At 42.9% G+C, this 20786-nt stretch overlaps 2 protein-coding genes across 6 annotated transcripts in view; both read left to right on the top strand.

Annotated features, from left to right (window-relative positions):
* Positions 1-12165, top strand: part of LOC112215515 (U2 snRNP-associated SURP motif-containing protein) — an 18270-nt gene extending 6105 nt beyond the window's left edge. For 2 of the 4 annotated variants that reach the window (XM_024374597.2, XM_024374594.2), the window contains exons 7-25: positions 2253-2288; positions 2389-2471; positions 2662-2827; positions 4230-4441; positions 4847-4890; positions 6439-6543; positions 6647-6713; positions 7205-7371; positions 7558-7720; positions 8102-8181; positions 8340-8427; positions 8713-8853; positions 9154-9430; positions 9607-9693; positions 9823-10022; positions 10252-10362; positions 10705-10829; positions 11128-11337; positions 11604-12165. In XM_024374597.2, the coding sequence (XP_024230365.1) occupies positions 2253-2288; positions 2389-2471; positions 2662-2827; positions 4230-4441; positions 4847-4890; positions 6439-6543; positions 6647-6713; positions 7205-7371; positions 7558-7720; positions 8102-8181; positions 8340-8427; positions 8713-8853; positions 9154-9430; positions 9607-9693; positions 9823-10022; positions 10252-10362; positions 10705-10829; positions 11128-11337; positions 11604-11742 (2501 nt within the window). In that variant the 3' untranslated portion in view covers positions 11743-12165. The remainder of the gene's footprint in view (positions 1-2252; positions 2289-2388; positions 2472-2661; positions 2828-4229; positions 4442-4846; positions 4891-6438; positions 6544-6646; positions 6714-7204; positions 7372-7557; positions 7721-8101; positions 8182-8339; positions 8428-8712; positions 8854-9153; positions 9431-9606; positions 9694-9822; positions 10023-10251; positions 10363-10704; positions 10830-11127; positions 11338-11603) is intronic. The other 2 variants (XM_024374595.2, XM_024374596.2) reach the window with 2 other exon arrangements.
* Positions 12166-14470: 2305 nt separating this feature from the next.
* The window catches only part of LOC112215518 (Rho guanine nucleotide exchange factor (GEF) 4), a 163004-nt gene continuing 156688 nt past the window's right edge, over positions 14471-20786 (top strand). The window contains exon 1 of one of the 2 annotated variants that reach the window (XM_042298983.1): positions 14471-14954. In XM_042298983.1, the coding sequence (XP_042154917.1) occupies positions 14742-14954 (213 nt within the window). In that variant the 5' untranslated portion in view covers positions 14471-14741. The remainder of the gene's footprint in view (positions 14955-20786) is intronic. The other variant, XM_042298980.1, reaches the window with a different exon arrangement.

Here is a 20786-nt window from a genome sequence, read left to right on the forward strand (position 1 = left end):
CAACAGGACAATGACCCAAAGCACAGCTCCAAACTATGCAATAACTATTAGGGAAGAAGCAGTCAGCTGGTATTCTGTCTATAATGGAGTGGCCAGCACAGTCACTGGATCGCAACCCTATTGAGCTGTTGTGGGAGCAACTTGACCGTATGGTGCGTAAGAAGTGCCCATCAAGCCAATCCAACTTGTGGGAGGTGCTTCAGGAAGCATGGGGTGAAATCTCTTCAGATTACTTCAACAACATCTAGAATTCCAAAGGTCTGCAAGGCTGTAATTGCTGCACATGGAGGTTTCTGTGATGAAAGCGAAGTTTGAAGGACACTATTTCAATTAAAAATCATTATTTATAACCTTGTCAACGTCTTGACACTGTTTCCTAATCATTTTGCAACTCATTTCATGTATTTGTTTCCCATATATTTATTTTTATTTTATTTCCCCTTTATTTAACCAGGTAGGCTAGTTGAGAAACATTTCTCATTTACAACTGCGACCTGGCCAAGTTAAAGCAAAGCAGTGCGACACAAACAACAACAGAGTAACACATGGAATAAACAAACATACAGTCAATAACACAAAATAAAAAAGTCTATATACAGTGTGTGCAAATGAGGTAAGGCAATAAGTAGTTCATAGTGGTGAAATAATTACAATTTAGCAATTTAACACTGGAGTGATAGATGTGCAGAGGATGAATGTGCAAGTAGAGATACTGGGGTGCAAAGGAGCAAAAAAAAAAAAATACCATTATGGGGATGAGGTAGTTGGATGGGCGATTTACAGATATGGTGCAGTGATCTGTGAGCTGCTCTGACAGCTGGTGCTTAAAGTTAGTGAGGGAGATATGAGTGATTTTTGCAGTTCGTTCCAGACATTGGCACCAGTGAACTGGTGGCAGCCAAAGGAAGGCAGCCAAAGGAGGAATTGGCTTTGGGGTTGAACAGTGAGATATACTTGCTGGAATGCGTGCTACGGGTGGGTGCTGCTATGCTGACCAGTGAGCTGAGATAAGGTGGGGCTTTACCTAACAAAGACTTATAGATGACCTGGAGCCAGTGGGTTTGGCGACGAATATGAAGCAAGGGCCAGCTAACGAGAGCATACAGGTCGCAGTGGTGGGTAGTATATGGGGCTTTGGTGACAAAACGGATGGCACTGTGATAGACTGCATCCAATTTGCTGAGTAGTGTGTTGGAGGCTATTTTGTAAATTACATCGCTAAAGTCATGGATCGGTAGGATAGTCCGTTTTACGAGGGTATGTTTGGCAGCATGAGTGAAGGATGCTTTGTTGCGAAATAGGAGGCTGATTCTAGATAACATTTTGGATTGGAGATGCTTAATGTGAGTCTGGAAGGAGAGTTTACAGTCTAACCAGACACCTCGGTATTTGTAGATGTCCACATATTCTAAGTCAGAACTGTCCTGCCCGCTGGGCAGGTGCTGGCAGCGATCGGTTGAAGAGCATGCATTTAGTTTTACTTCCATTTAAGAGCAGTTGGAGGCAACGGAAGGAGAGTTGTATGGCATTGAAGCTCATCTCGAGGTTAGTTAAGTGTCCAAAGAAGGGCCAGAAGTATACAGAATGGTATCGTCTGCGTGGAGGTGGATCAGAGAATCACCAGCAGCAAGAGCGACATCATTGATGTATACAGAGAAAAAAGTCGGTCCGAGAATTGAACCCTGTGGCACCCCCATAGAGATGTATGTTTTCATGGAAAACAAGGACATTTCTAAGTGACCCCTAACTTTTGAACGGTAGTGTATGTAGTAAATAAGTAGTGAAACAATGTATTATTGAGTAGAACTTGTAAGTTACTGATGAATAGTGCGTTGATTTTTTTTCTCATGAGGTTGTGGTGATATACTGTCATCTGATGGCAACTAGAAACAATGGCATAATAAGAACTATTACAAATGGATGTTCCTTGAAAATAAATATTTGTGATTGGACAGTGTGTTAACTGCCTTGTTCAGGGGCAGAATGACTTATTTAAACAAAAATTACCTTGTCAGCTCTGGGATTCGATCCAGAAACCTTTCGGTTACTGGCACAACGCTCTTGGGATGTCAGTTAAGATTTCAGGCTAGGAAACTGTTAGACTATCTAAAATACATTAAGACCTGTTGGCTCTTGGACATGCCCCCTTCCTTCCTTCCTACAACTCTCATACTGACTGCTTCAAATCTCCACCCACTCCATTTCCTTTGCCTGGAAACAACATTTATATACTGCCTTTCTGCTTTTTTTAGTGGATAGTTCTTCAAGAAGAAACCGTCCGTCCAGTGGTAATTTGATAAATTTATACAGTGGCTTGCTTTTAATATCTAACATCTCACTAAGATTATATATTCTATAAAAGGCTTCTCTACTCTGCTCTCTCTGCAGTTTTGGATGACGCTGCCCCTGGTTCCCATGACGTCGGAGACCCCTCTACAACTAACTTATACCTCGGAAACATCAACCCACAGGTAAACCTTTTTATGGCTCATAAATGTTTTATATACTTATTTATGCAATATGTTACATGCCTAATTGCCTATATTAATAGCAAAAATGCTACTGATGTATTGCATTACAATGTAAAATGACACCAATAATAACAAGTCCACATGCCCCGCTCCCTCCCTCTGCCTCTGTTGTTGTGGTTGCTGTGTGTAGATGAATGAGGAGATGCTGTGTCAGGAGTTTGGGCGCTACGGCCCTCTGGCCAGCGTGAAGATCATGTGGCCGCGGACAGATGAAGAGAGGGCCAGGGAGAGGAACTGTGGCTTTGTGGCCTTCATGAACCGGAGGGATGCGGAGAGAGCTCTGAAGAATCTCAACGGTATTAAAGCCTGAGTTATCATCATACCCCTGACCGACCACAATGCAACTTTACTCACATTACATCAAATAATGTTGTAATGTCAAAAGGTTTTACTGTTTTTTTGTCTAGCTGTTCTGCTGCTTGGGCTTTCCTTTTGCTCTCTGTGGGACATGGAACTTGTAGAGTACACCAGCATGTATCACATGTACACTACCGTTCAAAAGTTTGGGATCATTTAGAAATGTCCTGGTTTTTGAAAGAAAATGACATTTTTTGTCCATTTTTAAAATAACATCAAATTGATCAGAAATACAGTGTAAACATTGCTATGTTGTAAAGGACTATTGTAGCTGGAAACAGCAGATTTAAAAAAAAAAATCAAATATCTACAGAGGCCCATTATCAGCAACCATCACTCCTGTGTTCCAATGGCATGTTGTGTTAGCATTCTGGAGTCACCTCTTCACTGTTGACGTTGAGACTGGTGTTTTACGGGTACTATTTAATGAAGCTGCCAGTTGAGGACTTTTGAGGCATCTGTTTCTGAAACTAGACACTCTAATGTACTTGTCCTCTTCCTCAGTTGTGCACCGGGGCCTCCCACTCTTTCTATTCTGGTTAGGGCATGTTTGCGCTGTTCTGTGAAGGGAGTAGCACACAGCGTTGTATACGAGATGTTCAGTTTCTTGGCAATTTCTCACATGGAATAGCCTTCATTTCTTAGAACAAGAATAGACTGACGGGTTTCAGAAGAAAGTTCTGTTTCTGGCCATTTTGAGCCTGTAATCGAACCCACAAATAACGATCCTCCAGATACTCAAGTGTAAAGAAGGCCAGATGTATTGCTTTAATCAGGACAACAGTTTTCAGCTGTGCTAACATAATTGCAAAAGGGTTTTCTGATGATCAATTAGCCTTTTAAAATGATCAACTTGGATTAGCTAACACAACATGCCATTGGAACACAGGAGTGATTGTTGCTGATAATAGGCCTCTGTACGCCTATGTAGATATTCTGTAAAATAAATTCTGCCGTTTCCAGCTACAGTAGTCATTTACAACATTAACAATGTCTACATAGTATTTCTGATCAATGTTACGTTATGGACAAAAAATGTGCTTTTCTTTAAAAAACAAGGAGATTTCTAAGTGACCCCAAACTTTTGAACGGTAGTTTATATGTAATGAAAGGGGCTGGTTATTCATCAGCAATGTATTTAGCAGCACAAACTGGTTATAGTGGTTATAGACGGCCAAACAGGACATCAATGTTTTATTTGATTTGCAACATCAACATGACGTATTGGCATTCTTAGTGTATTCAAAACAGCAACTGATACAGTATAATTGGTAGTAAGATCAGATGAGATGTACAGTAATAAGGCAAATAGGCTGCTCGTGGTTTTTTCACTGTTTCCAGCGAAGATGATCATGAACTTTGAAATGAAGCTGGGCTGGGGTAAAGGCGTGCCCATCCCCCCTCACCCCATCTACATCCCCCCGTCTATGGTGGAGCACACTCTCCCCCCGCCGCCCTCCGGCCTGCCCTTCAACGCACAGCCCTGCGAGAGGCTGAAGAACCCCAACGCCGCCCTGCTCCCTCCGCCCAAGAACAAGGAGGAATTCGACAAGGTAACTCTCCATGTCATGTCTGGGATGCTGCTGTGTCCTGTATTAGGCCTGTCAGTTGTACCATGTGTATTTCTTAGGCATAGACCTAGTTTAGGCTATTTGTCATGTAGTGAATATTTTGCTCATCTTCTACTAGTCATGGGTTTATTCCTTTTAAACATTTCTACATTTATTGACCAAACTATACTAGATTTAGCATTTTGTGAGGTGTGTTTAGTGTATATAAAGAAGCAGTGGTAAGTTGTGTGGGAATTTAAGGACTGTATACATTTGACCTGAAACTGACAGCAGTAAAGTACTTTTTCATATGATGCAGTTTTTAATGCATTTAATATTTTTCACCTGTTGCCTTTTAACAATACTCACATATTCTATGTTTATTATCTGATGTGACTTCATATACAGACTCTGTCGCAAGCCATAGTCAAAGTGGTTATCCCAACAGAAAGGTACATGTTTTTCTTTTTAAATTGATGTAAAAGTAGAAAAACATCCCATAATGAATAAACCCCCATTTTAAAGTTTGATCAATTGGATCACTGCATGCTACGGGGGGTCGTTCAGTATGGGTGAGCAATGGTTGAGACAAGCAGACGTAGGCTTATAACCCCATCAGGTTCCTGTTAGTAGACTACAAGATACTCACTCCCACAGCCCAGCTTTCTGCCGCCACACAGTGTCCATATGTTTTTCCTTTCACACATTCATTCCAACACTCCCTCCAAACATCAATACAGTCCATGGACCACCATGTCATTGCTTGTCTGACGGTATAGAGGACATCAAAGGAATTTTTACCACCACTTGTCAGTCGTCACATGTAGGCTAATAATATCTATGTTATGATGCTAGCTACATAACACAGTCACATACCATACATACCGTGCTGGCTGTGGTTAGGTTGTTTAGACCGGTCTTGCACTCTGACTATTGCTCACTCCCACCGACACGCCCCCTTGGCCTCTGTCACCCAATCACGGGCTCAGCAACACCTGGCCTCTGCTCAGACCTCCAATCCAAACTTCCCGTTAGTCTCAGTGACCTTTTGACATTGGCCTTGGTGAGCAGCACAAGTTGAACTGTCTGCGGCAGCGAGGGACCTGAAAGCATCATGGGATGGATTGGGAAAGTATACAGCATTTTACCCACCATGCATTGGTACGATCGGCTCCAATACTATATGGTAAATGTGATTTGCGTTGTCTACATATAAATGAAAGACATCCTTTGTTGTTGTGTTGTCCCCTTTAGGCTAATTGGTCCAACATGCTCCAATATTAGGCCGCTCTAAAAATGTTCCAAAGGAGCTTAGGCCTATTTGCCCCCCATTTGGACATTTTGTGTTTATTCATACATCATTATGTAGTAGAATCATATGACCAGTAGAGAGCCTTTTGTTATTTAGCCTGTTTAGGCCAACAATCCTATAGTGCTTTGGTTCTTCATGCGAGTCAGTCAAGAAGGGTTGTCAGGCTGGCTTTGACAGGCTCTGTATGGGCTGATGCGTCACTCAATACAGAGTCACTCAAACCTCTCAAACATGATTTATCTTATCCAGCTTCACTGTCCTCCCTTCCTTATACTCTGTACTGCGGGGAGATGGTAGTTAGCGTTGTCTTGACCTGCAAAGATCCATACAGCATTTTATAACTAGTAGAAGTACGAACTAATGTTAGTTTTAGGCAGCTAATGGCTCTTAAAATTGGTGTTAGGTGCTCTTAGCATTTCTGAAATGATAAGGTCGGAAACATTTAGGAAGATGTTTCTTCCTTCATTCTTACAAATGAAACATTTTAACTCATTAGATTAGTTAAGCTTATCAAACACAATGTAGGAAATAGTTTAAGTTTAGTACATGCATAGTTCCATGTGTCTTACACCTTCATGTGTTACTTAGAGGCTGTACTAGGTCAGCGCAGCAGACACAGGCTTTGCCTTGGGGAGAAGAAGGGTCGCCTGCTCTGAATCCGTTTGTTTTAACTGTGTTTTTCTTCTAGGAATTTGCTCTCTCTCATCCACCGAATGATCGAGTTTGTGGTGCGTGAGGGCCCCATGTTCGAAGCCATGATCATGAATCGAGAGCTCAGCAACCCCATGTACAGGTACGTCTGTCTGGTGCACGTGTTTGTGTGATCACTTTTTCAGTTGACACAATGTATTGTAGTACAACAAGTTGACTGTCATTGTGTTGCCTCTGTTGGCCAGGTTTCTGTTTGAGAACCAGAGCCCAGCACACGTGTACTACCGCTGGAAACTCTACTCCATACTACAGGTCAGTACGGACCAGTCATTGTCTGGCATCTTCTCCTGCATCACAATCTTAGACCAATTGCATCCTCCCTTTTTTCCTTCTTCTTTAGCACCTCTGTTTTCTGTCCCCTCTCGTGACTGGTTAGCTTGAAAGCAGTATAGATCAAACACGTCTGTCCTCTTAATACTGTCACATTTAGAATGGGGGGTCTGTGGATGCATTGTTGACATGCTGCTATTTGATAGCCTGAACACATGACAATGGGGCTCCTGAGTGGCGCAGTGGTCTAAGACACTGCATCTCAGTGCAAGAGGCATCCCTGCAGTACCTGTTCGAATCCAGGCTGCATCTGGTTGTGATTGGGAGTCCCATAGGCACACAATTGGCCGGGTTTGGATGGGGTAGGAGGTCATTGTGAATAAAAATGTGTTCTTAACAGACTTGCCTAGTTGAATTTAAGATATGTCCTCGTTAGAGAATAATGTGAATGACATAATAACTTGTCCCCACAGGGAGAAGCACCAACAAAATGGCGGACGGACGACTTCCGCATGTTCAAGAACGGCTCGCTTTGGCACCCTCCTCCCCTCAATCCCTACCTGCACGGCAATTTCGAGGAGGGAGCGGGGCCTGAGGAGGAAGAGGAGGAGCCTGGGAAGAAAGGCTGCCTAAAAGAAGAGTATGTTCCCTGTTTATAATTTCATTACTCTCAAGTCTCTGCGATAGACTAGCATCCTGTCCAGAGGGTTGTACTTGCACATCAAGCTGCCTCACACTACAGAAACAGATTGGGCTACCTTTTACTTTTAACATTATCTATGCTCAACTCCTCTTCTTTCTTATCACCCCCCCTCCCTCCCTCCAGAGAGCGTGATCAGCTGGAGGAGATGTTGAGGGCTCTGACTCCTAGAAAGGGGGACATAGCCGAAGCCATGCTGTTCTGTCTACTGCACGCCGAGGCTGCTGAGGAGATCGTAGAGTGTGTCACAGAGTCCCTCTCCATCCTCAAGACACCACTCCCCAAGAAGGTAAATAAGATAGTATGGCATTTGTTTTCTATGTTCTTTAGAGAAATTATTCTGCCATGTTGTATTGCATGTATATAGTGTATTGTTTTTGTGCTGACCTCACAAAAGGAATTTCCATGTAAATGGCCAATAAATAAGAAGTTACTGTATCGTATCACAGTCCCAAACTTAACAAAACCTGCTACTTATCTTTTATCTTCTTGAGTTTGTTGCTTTCGTAGCTGGTTTTGCCTTGTGTTATTTGGTTTGGAAAGAGCTTTGAGTGGCACGTGTAAACTGTGCAGTCAAATAAATGATTATATTAATTAATCAGTTATTCCATTCTATCAGGGAGGACTGGCCAGTTTGTTTGACTCTGATAATTCCTTCCTTGTTTTTCAGATTGCACGGTTGTATCTAGTCTCTGATGTGCTGTACAACTCATCTGCTAAAGTAGCCAATGCGTCGTACTACAGAAAATAGTAAGTAGTGGAGTTTGGGTTCAGGGGTTGTGATGTTTGCTTGTGACTGACTGGGTGTAGAGGACCCTGCTTGTTCATAGATTGCGTAACTTTTCAGTATGCATTATTAAAGCTGTTTTCCTGCATAAGTGAATATGTTAAACTTGTCCCTGACACAGCTTTGAGACCAAGCTTTGCCAGGTCTTCTCAGACCTCAATGCAACGTACAAGACGATACAGGGTCACCTGCAGTCTGAGAACTTTAAGGTATATTTAATTGTATACATTTTCCGATCACAATTTGAGTCATGTTACCTACCCCTATCTTTAAGAACTACACAATTATTTCAGGGCCCGTATCCACAAAGTATCTGAGTAGAAGTCCTGATCTAGGATCTGTCCATACAATCATAGTCATTATGGTCTAAAAGGCTAAACTGATCCTGAATCAGCATGCCTGCTATGATATGCATTGTGTTTAGGGGCTAGGGATTGCTTCTGGACAGGGTATTACCGTTTCACCTGTCTGTTTTATATCCTCTTGTCCAACAGCAACGAGTGATGTCGTGTTTCCGTGCGTGGGAGGACTGGGCCGTGTACCCAGATCCCTTCCTCATCAAGCTGCAGAACATCTTCCTGGGTCTAGTCAACCTATCAGCTGATAAGGAGGCTCCCGCTCCCATCACAGTAGAGGTCAGCTAGCATACTCCCTTTTCTTTTCAGGTCTTTCTCCTGATGCTGCTACCTAACCTTGTTGTTAGATAATGAGTTGAAAATGTGTGATGGTTTGTAAATGTTGTGTGATGATTTGTAAATGGTGTGTTGATTGGGAAATGCTGTATGATGGTTGGAGAATGTTGTCATTGTTTGAACATGTGTCATGGATTGAAAATGTTATCTGAAGTTTTGAGAATGTTGTGATTTGATCATGTTGACAAAGTGTAATGTTGCCAACGCAGCACTACTGCTCTAATGCATGTCTCCTTTCAACAGAAACCATCAGTTGAACACCTGGCCCCTGGTCTACTGTCCCAGCCTGAGCCAGCAGAGGACATCGACGGGGCCCCCATCGGGGAGGATATGGACGGGGCCTCTCTGGAGGATGTGGATGGGGTCCCTATAGGGCTGGATGGAGGGACCATGGTGGACGGAGCCGCCCTAGGCTCTGCCCCCCTAAGCTCCGCCCCCCTTGACAGAGCCCCGCTGGGGATGGATGATCTGGACGGAGTGCCCATCAAGGCCCTGGAGGAGGACATAGACGGAGTGCCCTGTGAGTGGCCATATGACCTCTATACTACCACATCCTCATAGGAATTATTAAAGGGATACTTCTTCCCCCAAATGATACTGACATATTAGTTTCCGTACCTTGTCAACAGTCTATTGACTAACCCTGACCTTAGGATTGGAGGACATTTTTCTAACCTTGTTCTCCTTGTCTTTTAGTGGATCATGCTGCGGCCAAAGCAGCATCCTTTAAAGTAGCACCTTCAAAATGGGAAGCAGTGGACGAGTCTGAGCTAGAAGCACAGGGTGAGTGAGACCACAACTATAGCTAGTTTCTACCAAGCTAGGATTCCACTTGAAAGTGTCCTAAACCTGTTTCTATGGCTAGTTTCTACCAAGCTACGATTCTGTCCTAATTCTCTGTCTCCTCCTCAGCCGTGACCACCTCTAAATGGGAGATCTTTGAGCAGCCAGAGGAGAAGAAGGACGAGGATGACAGTGATGATGAGGACACCAAGAGTTCCCGGTCAGAAGAGCCTCCGAGTTACCCCAACCCCATCAGAGACGACTTGGACTCCAAGACCAAGCACTCTGAGATGAATGAGGACAGACGCACCAAGCTCCGGGAAATAGAGGTAAACTAGTCAGCATTTTACTGGAAGCACAAAGTACACAATAGGTTATTTAGACGTCTGAAAATAAACAAGCACAGCTCTGAGTTGTTTGTATATTTTTATTTCTTTGGGCTAAATTGGTTCAAAGAAGTTTGGATTACTTCGCTTGTTCAATGGCCACACCCTGAAAGTTAATCCTGTCGTATTTATATCTAAATGTTAACATATACATTTTATTATTTTCTTCCAGGTCAAAGTGATGAAGTTCCAGGATGAGTTGGAGTCTGGGAAAAGGCCCAAGAAGTCTGGCCAGAGTCTCCAAGAGCAGGTGGAAAACTACAGAGAGAAACTCTTACAGAAGGTATTACATCCTGACTGTCCTCTTGGTTCCTGGAGGAACATAGGGCCTGTACTATTGTTTTCCAAAATTGCTATTGACCTTTTACATTCAGCTGGTACAGACGGTACAATATGTGGAACCATGCTGTTTACCTCAATATCTAAAGTATCCTCTTAAATGTTTCTAAGCTATAAACTTCAGTTTATATTAAGGTATTTGATATCACACGACTACCTTGAATACAGTGGAAGTTGTTTACTGAGTGGTCTATTGTAGCGAAATAACAAAAAAATTAAGTGAATTTGGATCATGTTGGTTTACATTCCATAATATAAAGTTGGCCTTGTCCTTTTTCTTTTTCAGGAAAAAGAAAAGGAGAAACTGGAACGAGAGAAAGAGAGGGAGAAAAAGGACAAGGAGAAAAGCGAAGCTCGCTCTAAAGACATCAAGAAGGAGAAGGAGGAGTCAACTCCAACCAGGAAAGACAGGTTAGTCCCTCATACATTGTGACACATTCATTAGAGACATGATGGCTGTGTGTGGTTGGATAACGGGGGGAAACTCTGGTAGAGCTGTGTAATGGGATTCTAGGAAATGACTTAAACAAAGGACTCCCAACTCATGATCAGGTTTAAAGTTCATGCTCCCATGAAATACAGGGGCAGTTTAGGGCTCCTTGAAAAAGAGATTAATGTATCAATGGGATTCACCTAATAAAAACAAGCGTAGACCGTTGTAACGTCATCAATGACAAAATATTTCATCTGCCGATGTCGTCTCTGACAGGCGTGGCCTGTCTCCTGTGGTTGCTAGGAAACGGCGCCACAGCGGCTCACCCGGCAGCCCCCCACGGAGCAGCAGTAGACGGGTGCGCTCCCCATCCCCCCGCTCCGAAAGGTCAGAACGCCTCTACTCCAAGGATGTAGGGTCATCACGATCCCGTTCCTCCCACAAAGACTCCCCTCGAACCACCATCATCAAGAAGTCCTCCAAAAGGTACTAAATCATCTAGATGTGTTTAAAACATTCTAAAAGTAACATTTCTATACTTTATTATACTGTCCCTGGCCTTTCTGGCTCCACTGTTTTGAGAATAGTGCTGACCTTCTCTTGACATTGGAGGGAAATAAACTTAAGTGGATTTGTATTTGATTGACATAGTCTTTGTGGTGGACCAACTTCCTGTAACTTCCCCAAGACCATTGCAGTTTGGTTGTCCTGGTGTCCCTCTGACTGTCCGGTCTGTGTTTTCTCTCCCCCAGGTCTCCCTCGTTATCCCGCACGCCCAAACGGTCCCGGAGGTCACGCTCCAGAACACCCAAGAAATCCACCAAAAAATCCCGTTCAAAATCACGGTCCCCACACCGCTCCCACAAGAAATCAAAGAAGAGTAAACACTGACAAATCACCCACCCCTCGTTCTGAACCCCCACCCTCTTCCCTCTCCATCCCTCTGCTGTGATGTATAAATAAAAGAATGAACAGTGGCAGCTCAGTTCCCTGCCTGAATGTTCCTGTGAAGAAGAGGATGATTAAGATGAGAAAAGGTTATGCACAGGTTGCCATGTTGAGACTCAATGGATTGAGAAATGTTGCCATGTTGGGTCTAAATGGATCCTTCCGGGTTGCCATGTTGGGTCTAAATGGATCCAGCGATGCTGTTTTATATTGTAAATGAATAAGTGTCCTGCCCACCACCCAATGGGATTCATCCTCGTGGTAGACCACACCTCCTGTACCCAGTGTGAAGATGACTTGTCTTATTTCCATGCTGTAGTTTTCTTTTTTGTAGTTCACAATTAATAAATATGACTCATTATAATATTATCTTGTTAACCTTTTTGCATTGTAAATCCAAAATGAAAGCTTCAGACGAGCCCTGGAAGTTCTCCCCCTGCTGTTTCAGTCCATTTTCCTCCATTTGGTGCCTAATGAACGCTGCCCAGATCTGTTAAGCACTGGTATTTATTAAACACATGGCTGTAATGGTAGTGAGTCCTACGTTTTCACAGTTGTCAAGCTGTGGTGGAGACTGAGGGAAACTAGAAAACATTTGCGGCTCTGAACTGTACATGACAATACTGAAAATATAGAACCCCAACTGTTTCAAATGTGTCATGGTGAGATTGTCCTTTGTAGAAATAAACATACTATGTTTATTGTAACTTAGACTACACAAATCTTTAAAGCAATAACAACCATTTGAACGTTTGAAATTCTGATCACAGTGCATTGAGTTCACTCCATGCTGGGTGTAGAGACCCTAGACCTGTCAGTGGTTCGACTATGGTGGATATATGGACACTCAATCACGTTGAACTCTGAGGGGTTAGATGATAAGTTGCCATGGTCAACAAGTAAATTGTATAAATATTATCGACGTTGCTTACACTTGAGCAAACAGGGATATCAGTATTGCTACAGAACTTTTACTAGCCACTAAAACACATACTTTTTTTTATTATACTACATATCCACTAGATGTCGGTAAGGAGCTTTATAGTTCAGATATCTAGAGACTTCTGAAAATCCTGTATTTTGTCATTTGTATGTTTATCTTTGAAGTTTGCCTACATCAACGTCTCGAGCACAGAAGGCAAGCCATCAATCCTCAGTCCCTCTGATGTGTTTCTGGGAAAGAATAGATGTATAATGTGTTATGAAAGGGATCGCTTACACACTATCTCTCACTCGCTCTCTCTGGGGTTCCTAGAACTGTAATTCATCTAACATATCGCTCACTATTTGTAGTGAGAAAGAACAATGTTCTTTGCCAGGATAGGATATGGGGTGTTTGCTGTGTAACCATCCCACAGGGGGAGCCCCATGCTGAATGAATGATGTGCTGTCTGTTTCCCTTGGCCTCTATCTGGAATTGAGTCCTTGCTTGTTCAGAGCCCAGCATCTGTCCTCACAGATCCTCAGTGGGGTTTAGACCAGGATACAATGGGAAACTGTCTCCATGATGTCGGATGTGTTGGGTCCCATCCATGTATACAATACAGAGGGTGGGAGAGAGAAGAGTGTGTCCTGCTGAGACACTGGCCATTAATGCTGTCTTTTGACAGAAGGCTTGGATGAGTCTCCTCTCAGGAAGTGAGAATCAAAAGCACAGATGTGATGATCTATAGAGGATGGCCCCATAAAGATAAGGGAAGACAGGCTGTGTGCTTGTTTGTGTGGCCCCTTGCATAAAAACATGGGGACAAACGACTGATTCATACAACTCATTGGTTTGGAAGGTTAAGTAAACTACAAAGGACACCTTTTAAAGCCTCTGATGTCTTGAGGTTTATGGAAGTATATAGACCCCTTGGAGAAGCAATTCATTACTGTTATATTGATACCTTGTTATGAGTGAATGGTGGTGATATGGCTGTATGGTTTAAACTTGTATGATCTAGACTATGATCTATAGACCCATAGGCTAGACCGTAAAGCACCTGATATAAGACACATTAATGGCGTTATCGTTATGTTTTTACGTATATAAGTCATAGGCTACTTTGGATAAGTCACATAACTTCTTCCTATTTATAAACATGCAGTAAATACTGTACCTTGGCTTCTACCCCTCTCTCCCGCCTCTACGCATTCCCACTCTGATCGAAAAAACACGTGCGCGCTCAATGTGGATTCCGATAACATTTGAACTCAGAAGCAAAACTAAATTACCCAAGTAGCCTATATTTATTTGCGCAAATTACCCACTAGTGGTAATGTGTTTGTCTGAAGAATTAGTTCGGCTAAAAAATAAAGCTCGCGCTTGGAAGCTGGAGTTCAACAACAGCACCTCTCCGTCTCGCGATCAAAGCTCTTGTCGCCTCTGCTCCCAGTAAAGGCCGTTGAAGGTCTTTTGACCGGTAGGCTATTATATGCCGCGTTCATGTACTATTGAAAACTCGGAACCTCAAAGCAAAAATGGACGTAAGTTATTTGCGTGGAGCTTCCTATTGGTTGGTTCTGATAGCCTACTTCCCAAGCGGGAAACTCGAGAATGGGATCATTTTTCTATAACGAGTTGGCAAGTTGAAAATGTCCGAGTTTCCTAGTTCCCGACAAGCATGTGAACGCGGCAGACCGGTGTTGTGGTTTCCCAGTGCGCTGTTTACTGAACAGTGCGCCACAGTCTCGGTTCGGCCTCGCGACCTAGGGCTGTTTTGTAACGGCTTTGATGTTTACATACAAGGAGGAAAGTATGACATAATTTGCTGAAGGTTTTTCATAGTTCAAGATAATACAACTTTTTATCGTTATGTTGGCTACAATAATCATGTTGACAGTTTAGGAACTAGTCTACATGTGCGGGCGCAAGGTGAGACTTCGTGGAACGGGAAAATCGAAGGCTGCGCTATCCCCGAGACAGTTGAAAACTTAATAGAATACTACAGGCGAGGAAAATGGATGATAACAACAATGACAACGCTCGCTGCAAGTCGTCTGAGGATAACCACCGCGACTCACCAGTTGACAGCGGGGCAACAGGCGATGTTGGAGCTGGAGGTCTAGAAGAAGTACAGCTGCATCTCACGTGCCTACCGGAGCGGTACATGATGGCCAAGTTCACTTTATCAGCCTATATGCTCTGCTGGGCAGCGCTGAAACTCTACCAGGTAAGATGGTCTCACCGAAGCTTTCTAAATCACAATACAGTGTTGATGACCTATGCACTCTGGTGCCCTTTTAGTTTATGAAAATCAAATCATTTTGAAAGGCCTATATGGTCCTTTTATTATTGCCCACACCCTCTGAATAACAGACTGTACTTCTGAACTATATTGAGCCACTGGAATAAAATGATCATAGTGTTTGCTTATACAAACCTCTTCAAAGTGTTATGCAAAATGTATCCAGTTTCATGTTCTCAAATATGACCGCTGTATATTTTTCCTGGAGGCCTACGTTGGTATTGTTCAAACATGTCCAATTGCCGTGTGAGAGAAGCCTACTGGTGTATGGAGACTTTCATCCACCATTCATATCAATAATGTTGAAGAAAAACAACAAGCCTATTCATAAACCAGATATCAAATCTAAAATCTTGCCCAAGAGTGTTAAAATCTCCTGCAAGTGATGTCTTGTGTTTTCCAGTAATTCTCCCACTTTTCTATTAAGTACCATGCATTCACACTCAAAATGTTGTTGCTATGGAAACACCCTTTGGTTGGTTTTGCTGGGCTCCTGCATTCTGTTATTTTAACAAGGGCCCCAATTATCAATGCATGGGAACGTTTCACAATTATCAATGCATGTGATCATTTCACTCTTAACCAAGCCAACCCACTGAAACCCCCACACTTATCACAATGAAGGGCAAGAGTATAACATGTACAAATATTTGGTTAGAGATTCTACATGGCACATTGCAGTGTTATCTCTCTTAAATCTAAAAAGTTGGTGAAAAGCCATTCAAAGTACCATTCCAGGCTGCCAAAAGATTTCAATCAAAACCAATTAAAACCAGACAAGGAGCAACAGAGAGCTATGTAAAGTCCTGCCTTGACACTGTAGTGATACATTGATAGTTGAATCATCGATTGATTAAGAGATTCCTAATTTTCTAGTCTTTGTCATGTTTGTCCCCGTCACTGGATAGAGAGAGAATCATATTTGTGTTGGCTGGAAGTGCAGTTGGATTACAGGGCTGCCAGAGCAGCCAGCTGTGGAAGTGAACTAAAGTGTCTCATGTGGTTGGGTTCCTCGGTGATGTCCTGCCTGCCAACCCCTCAGCTTAACTGGCTCTTTAGACAGGATGCCAGTTGTCATGGTTGCAGTGCTAAGCAGCAGCATATAGGCCCTCATAAGCACACAATCCCATTCACCCAGGGGTAAAGATATTAGGGTGCGTTCGACGCGGCATCCTATTCCCCTACGTAGTGCCCTACTTTAGAACCACAGAGTAATGTACTATATATGGAATAGGCTGCCATTTGGGATGTAGACATAGAAAACACAACCCATAATAGATGTTTATCACGCAGAGTTAACACACACCACTTCTATTAGAATACAGCTGTATTTTTAGTCATGCAGTACCTGGGTTTATTCAAATAAAGTCACATTTTTCCAGAAATGTAATCCTTGTTGGGTGTTATGGAAAAGTGTGATGCTTTTAACTATTTTCCATTTTGTTCTGTTTTGATGTCTCTGTCAGTGGTATCAGCATGACAATAGTGATATGTACTTACTGTATAGGTATCTATCCCAAATGACACCCTATGCCCTATAAAGTGCACTACTTTTTGCCAGAGCCCCATGGGCCCTGGCCAAAGTAATGCAATATAAAGGGAATAGGGTGTCATTTGGGATGCAATCATAATGTTGGTCTGGAACATTTCCTCTGTCCCCAGGGAGGGGCTTGGATCCAGTTTGTCAGGTTCTTGACATTTGCATCGGTCCATTACCCCTCTCAAATACCCTCACAGTGACTCCTAGTTTATTAAAACGGTGTCAGCAGCCTTCTCCTTCTGACCTTTGCCGTGTGATCAGCCCTGTATTGGTTACTAAAGTGTATCAGAGAGGAATGCTCTGGAAGGGAGTCTAACAGATCCACTGCACATCAGGTTGACACAGCAGTTAGTCTTATAATAACACATGACAATCAAAGGGTGTGTCAGTGTCAGGAAGGGATGGAGGCTGTAACCCTTCTCTCCCTTCTGTGTAACTAACGTCACTGTGGATTCGCCCCCAGATTCCCCCTGTATCAGGGCAAGCCAAGTCTTGTCCCAGAAGTCTCCCTAGGGCTCTCTCTACCATTCCTCACGGTGCAAGGAGTAACCACGGACACCAAGCCCTGCCAAACACACCACACACACACACACACACACACACACACACACACACACACACACACAAAAAAACAAAAACACACACACACACACAAAAACATACACACACACACTAAGCCCAACCCCAGAGCCAGTCTCATCTCAACTCATGCACCGATTCAGCTCTTCTTATCACATCAAACTCCTTAGTTCACTTTGAACTGGCTCCTCCCTGAATTCCTAAGGTTATTATGGCTATGAGATATGAGATATGGTAATTGGGCAGGTGTGCACTGCGCATCGCTTAATTCACTGGTACGATCTACCAAAATCAAAGGTATATTTATCAGGGTTTTTTTGGTACAAAAAATATATATACAGGACAGGTAATTATAATTATGTAATAATACAGGTAACTGCCAAAATAAAGGAAACACTTGAGGAAATGAGAGATAAAAAGCTTCCACACAGGCTTAGTTCCTGAGTTGATTAAGCAATTAACATCTCATCATGTTTTTTTAATTTAAAAAATATATTTTAACCATTTTTCTCCCCAATTTCGTGGTATCCAGTTGATAGTTTCATTCTTGTCTCATCTCTGCAACTCCCGTACGGACTCGGGAGAGGCGAAGGCCGAGAGCCGTGCGTCCTCCGAAACATAACCCAGCCTTAGACCACTGTGCCACTCAGGAGGCCATCCCATCATGCTTACGGTCATGTATAAAAATGGCCAGTTGCCCATTATTTTGGCTACCATGGCTAGAAGAAGAGATCTGTGTCTTTGAAAGAGTGGTCTCAAAGGAGTATAGGGGGGGGGGGGTTAAAAGGTGTGTGTGTGTCTCAGTCACCAGATCTCAACCCAATTGAACACTTATGGGAGATTCTGGAGTGGTGCCTGATACAGCGATTTCCACCACCATCAACAAATACCAAATGATGGAATTTCTCATAGAAGAATGGTGTCACATCCCTCCAATGGAGTTCCAGACACCTGTAGAATCGATCCCAAGGCACATTGAAGCGGTTCTGGCTCGTGGTGGCCCGACGCCCTATTAAGACACTTTATGTTGGCGTTTCCTTTATTAAGGCAGTTAACTGTGTATTTGTAATGTACACATATGAAGTGTTTGTGCCTTCTTGCTATGGTGATGGCCTACCTCCTTGCCCAAACTGCCGAGGTTAAAGCCCCTCCCCCTGCTGTAGTCATGGCTGGTAACCTGGCAAGTCCAGATGGTTCTGGAATGTGTTGGTTTGATTAGAAGGTAGGATTCAGTTTTAAAAAGCCACTATAGGTCACAGTCTGAGAGGAGAGGTGGTGGATCCCGGGTCACACATCTTAGTGCCACAACATGCCCTCTGTGACATAACAAGCATAACAAGGTCAGAGGTCAAGAGTGTTGTGACCTTGTCTCAGACACACACACACACACACACACACACACACACACACACACACACACACACACACACACACACACACAGAGGGTGGCCAGGTAGGTCAAAACACACACACACATGTTAATTTGTTATAGTCACTTGACAAAACGTGCAGTAGCCCATAAATGCTCATTACAGGTATAGTTCAACGGATTGGTTTCCTGGTCAGGTGAAGCTTCTTTTTCAGTAGTTTGGCCTTTGACCTTTAGACTAACGAGTTAACATCCAGTCAGGAAACTAGGACTCTATAAACACCTTTGATGATTTGGGTTCAGTGGCAACAATGGTATTGATGTCATCCTTCTGGAGGTCATATATGTCATAAGGAAGTACTACAGGCAGGCACTTCCTCCTACACACCAGCATTGTTGCGACGGACAACATGATTCTAATTTACTGGCCATTTGAGAAATTTAACAGACGCATATGCATTGGGTGCATAATCTATTAGAGCATCCACCCACAGTGCTCAGAATGACAGAAATGATCACACCCTGATCTGTTTCACCTGTCTTGTGCTTGTCTCCACCCCCCACCAGGTGTCTACCATTTTTACCCATTATCCCGCGTATTTATACTTGCATTTTCTGTTTGTCTGTTGTAAGTTGGTCTTGTATTGTCAGGTCGTCCCAGCGTGTTTCCTGGTTTTCCCTGCACTCTAGTTTTTTGTTTCTAGCTTTTCCGGTTCTGACCTTTCTGCCCTAAGCCTGCCTGCTGTTCTGTACCTGCCTGATTCTGATGTGGTTTATGAACTTCTGCCTGCCCTGATTCTGAGCCTGTCTGCCGTCCAGTACCTGTCGGACTCTGATCTGGTTACGAACCTCTGCTTGTCCTTGACCTGCCCTTTGCTCTCCATGTTATAATAGATCCCAGATCTGAAAACTGAACCATCCGCCTCCTGCGTTCTGATAGAAATCACATTTAGATTCTGGTAATGCATCTTAAAAGAACATGCAACTCGTGTAATGAAGCAGCCAATAAAACGTCATTTTCTGTTTCAAATCACAAGCTCGTAGGCCTATGGCTATTTGAGTAGCCTGCGATTTGGGCAGTGTGTGTGTCAAAAGGCCTAGCTGACTATTGAGGTGCGGCTGTCAGTGAAAAGCATCTAAAACATGTGTGAAGATATTGTGTCTTGAGTATCATTTAAAATGTTACAACAAGAAGGGGAGGTGTGGTGAAGATATAGGCAAGTGTCTCTCCAGAATGACTCAGCTGTCTCCCGCCAATTCTAGTGCATTCATTATTTCATTGAGTGAATTGTTTGCCCATAGATTTAAAATTTGGATCAATTCCCCATTACATACAGTAGGGAGAACAAGTATTTGATACACTGCCGATTTTGCAGGTTTTCCTACTTACAAAGCATGTAGAGGTCTGTAATTATAGGTACACTTCAACTGTGAGAGACGGAATCTAAAACAAAAATCCAGAAAATCACATTGTATGATTTTTAAGTAATTAATTTGCATTTTATGGCATGACATAAGTATTTGATACATCAGAAAAGCAGAACTTAATATTTGGTACAGAAACCTTTGTTTGCAATTACAGAGATCATACGTTTCCTGTAGTTCTTGACCAGGTTTGCACACACTGCAGCAGGGATTTTGGCCCACTCCTCCATACAGACCTTCTCCAGATCCATCAGGTTTCGGGGCTCTCGCTGGGCAATACGGACTTTCAGCTCCCTCCAAAGATTTTCTATTGGGTTCAGGTGGTGGCAGGTAGCCTAATGGTTAGAGTGTTGGGCCAGTAACTAAAAGGTTGCTGGATCGAATCCCCGAGCTGACAAATCTGTTGCTCTGACCCTGAACAAGGTTAACCCACTGTCCAAGGCTGTTATTGTAAATAAGAATTTGTTCTTAACTGACTTGCCTAGTGAAATAAAGGTTAAATAAATAACTTGAACACCTCCTATGAAGTCTTTATAAAAGAATTGCCTCCATGTTTCTATGACTTTTCCTATAGGCTACTTTGAAGCAAGGTAAGACATGCCTCATAATATGAAATAAAACATTCAAACAATTAAGTATGTTTTCAAAATGCATACAATGCAGCTCACATTGTAAAGTGGTGGGTAAACACGCTGATAGCCTGTTGTCTGCACTTAAATGGTGAATGGGAGGTGACCTTCAATTACCAGTTGAGAAATAAAAATAGTAGCTCTTTTTAATCGTGCACCAAAACTGTTTTGAACATGCAATTGCATTTAGAATTGTTGTGTAATGAATGGGCTTA

This window comes from Oncorhynchus tshawytscha, linkage group LG16 (genome assembly GCF_018296145.1).
Source record: "Oncorhynchus tshawytscha isolate Ot180627B linkage group LG16, Otsh_v2.0, whole genome shotgun sequence".
NCBI classification, from domain to species: domain Eukaryota; kingdom Metazoa; phylum Chordata; class Actinopteri; order Salmoniformes; family Salmonidae; genus Oncorhynchus; species Oncorhynchus tshawytscha.